This window comes from Rhinopithecus roxellana, chromosome 8, assembly GCF_007565055.1.
Source record: "Rhinopithecus roxellana isolate Shanxi Qingling chromosome 8, ASM756505v1, whole genome shotgun sequence".
NCBI lineage: Eukaryota > Metazoa > Chordata > Mammalia > Primates > Cercopithecidae > Rhinopithecus > Rhinopithecus roxellana.
In genome coordinates, this window is record NC_044556.1 from 13,491,929 (window position 1) to 13,500,702 (window position 8,774).

The following is an 8,774-nucleotide window of genomic DNA, read 5'->3' on the forward strand; positions in this document are numbered from 1 at the left end:
CATCAGGGAGAGTATTTTCAAGTCTGTTTTACCGGCAGCAAGATGACCTTTCAATTGCTGGGTGTACATACAACACACACACACACACACACCCCAGAATTTCATTTTCTGGCACTTCTGTTCACAGGGGTTTTATATTCAAAATGCATCTTACACATTCATACCCATAACAGTCCAGATTTTGTAACCGGTTTTTTTCTTTCTCTTTTTTCTGACCATGAAACCCTTAGGTGCAGTCTCCACGTGAAATGCCCAGTGCAGATCCAGAAACCCCCAAGATGTCCCAACGTATTAGAAAGGAGTTCTGTTAACTCAATCCTTGGGAAGATACCAAAAGGACTGTTTTGCTTTTTGAGTCAGGGTCTTGCTCTGTCTCCCAGGCTGGAGTGCAGCAGCACAATCATAGTTCCCTGTGGCCTCAAACTCCTGGGTTCAAGTGACGCTCCCGCCTCATCCTCCCAAGCAGCTGGAACTACAGGTGTGCACCACCATGCTCGGCTAATTTTTTTTTTTTTTTTTTTTAGAGATGGGGGGGTCTCACTATGTTGCTCAGGCTGGTCGCGAACTCCAGGGCTCAAGCGATCCTCCTGCCTCGGCCTCCCAAAGTGCTGGGATAACAGGCCTGAGCCACTGCACGCGGCCCGAAAGGATTTTATTATCCCAGGCTCACTTTCAAACCGTCTTCTTTTGAATGGAGTCAAGAAGCCAGCTCCAAACCAGGACCCGCCTGGTTCCTCAGGACGGAGCCACCATAGGGCCTCAGGTTCTTGAGGTGGGAACTGGATTCCAGAGCCCGGGCGCTGAGTTTCCTGAGCCTCGGGGGCGAGCCAGGATGTGCAGCAGTGGGACTGATGGGCTTGTCCTCTGCCCTGAGAAGGAACACAGTCCCATGTGGAGGTGGCTGCGTGGTGAGCCCCACCAGGCAGGTGCTTGAGAACACCATCTTGACGATACCATGCCGATCACGCTAGAGAAAGCATTAGCTGCGTGCCCTCCCAGAAACAGCATCAGCTCACTATAGCAACACCTTTTTACTCTTGTGCACCAAACTGGCCCACATCTCAGGAACAAGGAGGAGTCATCTCCTGTTCCAGCCCTCTCCTGCTGCTTTAAGAAACCGAACGGCCTGCAGAGCCCCGTCTGTGCTGGCTCATGAGCCGCTCATGTCAAGGGCAGGACAAGATGGCAAACCCCAGGTTCTCATGAGCAATTACAGCCAGCCTCGAACCACCAACCTGGACTCAACCAACGACTCAAAACAACAGACACCACCAGCTCTTTATACATCCACGGCCAAACGACACTTAAAACAATAGACACCCCTGGCTCTTTATACATCCACAGCCCAGCGACACTCAAAACAACAGACACCACCGACTCTTTATACATCCACGGCCCAACGACACTCAAAACAACAGACACCCCCGGCTCTTTACACATCCATGGCAAGGGCTTGGGGACATTACAGGTCACTCTGCTCCTGAGGGACAGAGCTCACCACAGACTTCACCTCCTGCAGCAGGACTGGCTTCCCAGATCCACAATGACGCGCAATCAGAGCCATGCCGCCTCTCCACTCTCCACCAACCACGACAAGTAAATGACTTGCCGTAGGTCCATTTAAAAAGGCAAATGGAACTTACCTTAGGGGAGAAAAACCTGCCCAAAGCAACATATCCACCTTTTTTTAGTGTCATTCCCCAAAATATTTACAAATTAACTTTCTAGCTAAAAGAAATCTGGCAACTTTAAAACTAAAGTTGAACAGAGCACGGTGGCTCACATCTGTAATCCCAGCACTTTGGGAGGCCGACGCGGGTGGATCTCTTAGGCTCAGAAGTTTGAGACCAACCTGGCCAATGACAAAACCCCGTCTCTACAAAAAAGTCATTTAGCCTGGTGTGGTGGTATGTACCTGAAATCCCAACTACTTAGGAGGCCCAGGAGGGAGGACTGCTTGAGGCCAGAAGGTTGAGGCTGCATTAAGTTACGATGTGTCCAGCCTGGGTGACACAGTGAGACCCTACCTCAAAAAATAACTGAAGTAGGGCTGGGCACGGTGGCTCACGCCTGTAATCCCAGCACTTTGGGAGGCCGAGGCGGGCAGATCACCTGAGATCAGGGGTTTGAGACCAGCCTGGCCAACATGGTGAAACCTTCTCTCTACTAAAAATACAAAACTTAGCTGGGTGTGGTGGCGCACGCCTGCAGGCTCAGCTACTAGGGAGGCTGCTTGATTGCTTGAACTCGTGAGCCAAATGTTGCAGTGAGCCGAGACCGCGCCATTGCACTCCAGCCTGGGCAACAGAGTGAGACCCTGTCTAAATACTACTAATAATAAAATACAAAGAGAATGAACACAGGGTTTACAGGCGTTTTCCTTATTTTTCTAGGGCTGCCTATTTATCTGGATCAGGGCCTTTGTCCCATGACCCCCAGAACTCCAGGAAAGAACATCGATACTCATTACACTCACGTGAAAAGACTGTTTTCCAGGGCCATTCGAAAATGCTTTTAAATCTGATGTATTTGTTCTGATTATTCTAAATACACATGTTGGTAGACCCAGACAAGAGACAAATACAAAATAAAACTATTAAAAATCCAGAAACAGAGAATATGTTTAGGGGAGAAAAAAAGTCTCTTAAGAATTTACTTCTGCCCCAATGTGTATGAACTAACTTTTGGTTCTTTTTTTTATTTTGAGATGGAGTCTCACTCGGTTGCCCAGGCTGGAGTGCAATGGTGCAATCTCAGCTCAATGCAACCTCCGCCTCCCAGGTTCAAGCAATTCTCTTGCCTCAGCCTCCCAAGTAGCTGGGACTACAGGCACCCGCCACCACACCCAGGTAATTTTTGTATTTTCAGTAGAGATGGGGTTGCACCATGTTGGCCAGGCTGGTCTGGAACTCTTGACCTCAGGAGATCTGCCTGCTTCAGCCTCCCCAAATGCTGGGATTACAAGTGTGAGCCACCACACCTGGCCTAACTTTTGGTTCTAAAACAAGATGAAAAAACAAAATCCACACTTCAAAAATATTCAGTCTACCTAATTCCTTGTATAGGAGCTCAGACCCCAAGTCCTGTTATTTGAAAAGGTTTCCTGAAAATATACTTCAATCCAAGTTTTTACCTGAAGCCAGCGCTGCCTCTCAGATTCTCTTCTAAGGAGTTCAGGATCTAACTCAGATTCTCTTCTGAGTTCAGCATCTAACTCGTATCTCAGCCTTGCTGAGAAGGGCTTGAAAAAGACCACAGTCCACAGTGGCACGGGAAGGGGCAAGTCCCCCTCGCTCCCGCAGGGTCGTGCGCCCTGGGGCTCACTTTCCTGGGGCTTTCTGGACCTAGTGGTAGGAGTCCATTCAGGGGCATGCGCCCTGGCCCCCACGGTGGCGACATCGGATTCTCCAGGGCAGCCTGTGCTCCTTGGACCTAAGCTCAAAGGGACGGGGCTGGCCTTGGCGGGTGGGGTTTCCACTAGAAGGACCTGGAGGCCTGCAGGAGGGTGAACGTGGCGTCTGGGCTGGGTATGACCAGGTCGGCTTCTTTCTGAAGCCAGTCACAGCCACACCTGGCAGACAGGGGCTCCCATTGGGGGTATTAGCAGGTTCTGTCACTGGTACTGGGCTGCCAAGCTGCTCCCACGGTCAGCATGGGCTCCGGGTCTTTCTCAAGCTACCTGTTGCCCGGAAGACATTTCTGAGAGATATGGGTCGGGTCACCATTACTTTCCCAGTGACACGGGGCCATGTGCTATCTAAATGTCCCCACTGCAGGGAGGGGCTCTTGTTTTTTTATTGTTTTTTTAGACAGGGTGTCGTACTGTCACCCAGGCTGCAGTGCAGTGGTGTGATCATAGCTCAATGCAGCCTCAACTTCCTGGCCTCAAGCAATCCTCCCTCCTTGGCCTCCCAAAGTGCTGGGACTACAGGTGTGCACTGCCACATCTGGCCATGTCTTTTTTAATGTTTGAAGGATGTAGCCCTAAACTACTATCTGACCGGGCCCGAACTAGCAGGGCAGGGTGCAGGTGACAGTGTAAAGGATGGCAATAACACAGTCTCTACCACAGGTGCCACTGCTAAGCTGACGTGGTCAGGGTTGGGTTCGACACCATGGCTGCCTCTCTAGGCTCCGGCAGCCCTGACTGTGAGTGAGGCACTGGCCTGGGCTGATCCCTAGCCGGGACGACCACTGGGCCCCCATGTCCGTACAGTGACTTCCCCCCAGCCTTACTTTCCTCATCAGCAAAATGGGCTTCACAACACCGATCCCAAGGATCACATGAGGGCTCAGTCAGTATCAGGTGCCCGGGACTCACCTCACACAGAGCATCACTAACCAGCAGCGAGCATCCTGCCCATGACTAATAGAGTGTGATGGCGTTCCAACTCTGCCTCCCACTTCCTGAAACTCTCCAGGGGAAGGAGTTCAGCTTATAATGTATGCTAATAGTGTCAGAATTCAATTGCAGGGAGGAAGTGCCTGTAAACCCAGCACTTTAGGAGGGAGAGGCGGGAGGTCCCTTCAGGGCGGTTCAAGACCAGCCTGGGCAAAATAGCAAGATCCTATCCCTACAAAAATAAAAATCGCCAGGCATGGTGGTGTGCACCTGTAGTCCCAGCCACTCCAGGAAGCTGAGGTGGGAAAACCGCCTGAGCCCAGGAGTTACAGGCTGGAGTGAGCCAAACCTGTGCTACTGCACTCCAGCCTGGGCAACAGAGTGAGACCCTGTCTCACAAACAAACAGACAGCAAACAAACAGACAGAGATTCTCTGGACAGGACATCAAGAATTACACCAAAAGCCGGTAGTCCTCTAACTTAGATTTAACAAGAATGCAAAGGCACAGTTAGCCGACTTCGTAATACTGGTGGAACTATGACAAAACCGCTAAACGAAGAGAAAGGTAACGGCAGAGGCCGCCGGCCGCCGCTTCCCGCCACTCTGCATTTCTAACACGCCACTGTGAGCTCTCAATGCTTCATGACCAGTGTGACTTAAACATGTACAGACCCTGTTGGAGCTCCTCAGCTCTTCTCAGCTAAAAAACTGTGCTCGGTACTAATTTTTTTTTTTCTTTTTCTTTCTTTTTTTTTTGAGACAGAGTCTCCCACTCTGTCACCCAGGCTGGAGTACAGTGGTGCAATCTTGGCTCACTGTGACCTCCGCCTCCCAGGTTCAAGCGATTCTCCTGCCTCAGCCTCCCGAGTAGCTGGGATTACAGGCGTGCGACAACATGTCTGGCTAATTTTTGTACTTTTAGGAGAGACAGGGTTTCACCATGTTGGCCAGGCTGGTCTCGAACGCCTGACCTCAAGCAATCCGCTTGCCTCAGCCTCCCAAAGTGCTGGGTTTACAGTCATGAGTCACCACGCCCGGCCAAAACTTATATACTTTAAAAGCAGCCAATGTTTCCAAACAAAAGTCATTTCAGGCAAGAAAGAATGTCTAGTTAACCTAAAGTCATTCAAATAATGCATATTATCTTGTTTCAAGGTTTTATGAGACTGAAATTTATTTTGCTATGATTCCAGTGTTATTTGGAGTTTTAGTTCATAGCTTACTCTTTTCTTAAGGAAGAACACATGCTCCCTGGAGCAATTCTAAGGAGGGACTCACTCAACAACTCAACACCGGGTTCACACCCTTGGTTATGTGTATACTGTATCACCTAAGCCATCAGAACACAGAGGGCAGTGCACTAAAACGCTAAAATGTATAAGCACATTAATTCAAACCAATGACAGAAGCGGCTACTGAAGTTTAGCAGTTACCTATTTGAACAACATAAACATTCAATTTCTCCTGTGGAAGGCAATTTTAATAGCAAGCATAATATTCAAGTGATTTTCCACGTCTGATGGAAGAATGCAATGGGGAAAGAAAGAAGAGAAAGAGAAAAGAAGGAAGAGCTAGCAGGCAGAGGGGTGGAGTGTGTCCAGAAGTTACTACCAGCCTGGAGTGCTAGCTGAGTCAAGCCGCTTTAACTGAGCACCGGCCAGCAAACTACCACTGAGGATGAAGGAAGCAAAAGAGAAGATCAAATAAAAATTAAACGTTCTGTTCTGGGAAATCAGCCCGCCATAGATTCTTTCCCTAATAGGAAATCCATTACTAGCCAAGTACTCCATCGGAGAAACCACTCCAAGCGCAGGAAACAGGTGCACTCCTCATTCCCACAGCCCTGGTTTCCAAGCCCTGAGTGGTTTCTCTTTGTGATTCCACTGGAAAGGGCACAGCAATATCACAGCCACTGGTGGAAGGATCGGCACTGCCGCTGCACCGCGGGAGGCTCAAACACCAGCCTGGATCTCTCTTCCACGTGCTGAAATGGAGTAGGAACACCGCGGGGAAGCAAAGACCCCGGGGATCAGCAGAGGCCCCTCTATGAGGTGCCCAAGGGGTGGTTTGTATCTGTGGGGTCTCAGCAGGGGCTGTGACTCACAAGGTTATAGCAAGCTAGCAGCTGGAAACCGACACAAGGGTGACACGCGGAAATCATCAACTGTTGTGGGGGGATCTGCTCCCTCCAGAGATGCCAGCCCTGGCTTTCAGACTGGGACTCCGGTCTTGGGGGCAGACGGAAGGGCTGAAGATAGCAGAGATGCTCCAAGGAGCAGGCCTGGGAGAAGAGTGTAGAGTGTGTGTTTGTACATTCAGGGTACAAACTTACCCTGTGTCCCTACCCACTGAGCCCTCCTGCCCCTGGCCAGTTCCCAGTGTGTCCCCATCCCCTGCCATCTCTCCTCCAGGATCCTCTCTCTCTCCCCACTCCCAAACGACTAGAATTTAAGACCTAGAAAAGGATCTTAAATACCCAAACACTCAGGGCCCTTTCTCCCGCCTCACTGTCCCAGCAGGGTCCCAGTTCCCTGGAAACCCAGGTGTCCACTCTCTTATTTGACCTCAGGACCTTCTCCCACATCATACTGGCTTCCCGCCAAGTCTCTGTCCCCCTTCCCCAATCAAGCCTCAGTTCCCCCACACCAACCTCCGTTTCTGCCCCTGCCTGGGGTACCCTCCCAGGTCTCTGCCTTCTCTCCTACCCTCATCATGAGGGTCAGTGACCCCTACACTCGAATGTGGCTGCCTCATGCCCAGCCAGGAAGCCTCCCAGGTCTCTGCCTTCTCCTCCAGCAATCGGGGGTTAATACCCCTCTGCCCTTCCCCTCCTCCTGCCCAGCCGGACACCCTCCCAGGTCTGTATTCTCTTTCCCTACCAGCAATCAGGAGTCAGCTCCGCTCTAGCCCTCCCCTGTTCAGTCAGGCACCCTCCCAGGTTTCTGTCTTCTCTCTTACCCCCATCAGCGGCCAGTTCACCCTCGACTGTGGCTTCCTCCTGCCCAGCTGGGAACCCTCGCTGATCTGTTTTCTTCTCCCCTACCAACAATCGGGGGTCAGCTCCCCTCTGTCCATTCCCCTGCCCCGCCAGGCACCCTCCCAGGTCTGTGTCTTCTCCTACCCCGGCAATCGGGGGTCAATGCTCCTCTGCCCTTCCCCTCCTCCTGCCCAGCCAGACACCCTCCTAGGTCTGTGTCTTCTCTTCCCCTACCAGCAATCAGGGGTCAGCTAAGCTCTGGCCCTCCTCCTGGCCCGGCCAGGCACAATCCCAGGTCTCTGTCTTCTCTTCTCCTACCAGCAATCAGGGGTCAGCTCCTCTCTGCCCATCCCCACTCCCTCCCCAGCCAGGCACCTCCCAGGTCTCCTCTCTGCATTGGGTCAGTTCCCGACCCCTCCCCCTCCTCCACTCTGTCCCTCCCCCTCCCCGGCCAGGCACCCTCCCGGGTCTGTTCCCTCTCGCTGCCCTCCTCGGGGCGTCCCCATCAGGGGCTGACCCCCCCACCCCGCTGAGGCCCAGGCCCCCTCCCACTTCAGAAGCCCCCTCCCGCTCCCGCCGATAGACACCGTCGGCTGCAGTGACGTCTCAGCCAGAGCCCCGGAGCCCGCGTCCCGCCCAGTGCCGAACCTGAGGCAGCCCCGCCGGCTCCTCCCGGCCCGTGGCTCTCCGCAGGCCGGGGGTCCAGGTTGGGGCTGGGGATGGGGCTGGGGCCTGGCCCGGACCAGGTGCGGGGGCGGGAGGAGGGGCAGGCGGGGTCCTGGCCAGGCTGCAGGAGCCGGGACTAGCAGGGGCCGGCGCGGCGGGGCTGTTACCTGTACTGCAGGTCGCTGCCCTGCGCGAAGCCGAAATAGTGGCTTGCCGCCATCTTGGCGTCTTCCCCGAGCCCGGCGTGCCCCCTGACGTCACCGGCCCCGCCCCCGAGCCGCGTGCCGCTCGCGCCCAGCCACGCGCCCCAAGCCCCGCCCCCTGCGCGAAGCCCGCACCTTCTCGCTTCCTTCTCTTAGGCTGGGGAGACACCGCCTCGTGACCGGCCGAGCCCCGAGGCCCTGCCTCCTATACAGAGCCCCGCCCTCCTCTTTACCTAAATGTGGAGGTCTCTGCTCAAGCCCCGTCCATGCTAGAAGCCTCGCTTCTTTCTTGAAGCCCCCCATTCCCTTTAACCACTCACATAAGGAGGTATCTGATCAAGTCCTGCCCATGCTACAAGTCCCACCTCTTACTCAGAGCCCTGCCTTCCGTTTACTCACTCATATGTGGTCTCTGCTCAACCCCCACCCGTGCCACAAGCTCCGCCTCTTTCTCGAAGCCCCGCCTTCCCTTTAACCACTTGAACTAGGGTTCAAGCGATTCTCATGCCTCAGCCTCCTGAGTAGCCGGGATTACAGGCGTGTGCCACCACGCCCGGCTAATTTTTGTGTTTTTAATAGAGTTG

The 8,774-nt window shown here is 53.3% G+C and overlaps 1 protein-coding gene across 1 annotated transcript in view; it reads right to left on the bottom strand.

Annotated features, from left to right (window-relative positions):
• The window catches only part of ZFR2 (zinc finger RNA binding protein 2), a 60,960-nt gene extending 52,753 nt beyond the window's left edge, over positions 1-8,207 (bottom strand). The window contains exons 1-2 of the mRNA XM_030936842.1: positions 8,155-8,207; positions 7,909-8,034 (exon numbers count right to left, since the gene is read on the bottom strand). Of these exons, the coding sequence (XP_030792702.1) occupies positions 7,909-8,034; positions 8,155-8,207 (179 nt within the window). The remainder of the gene's footprint in view (positions 1-7,908; positions 8,035-8,154) is intronic.
• Between the last annotated feature and the right edge of the window lie 567 nt (positions 8,208-8,774).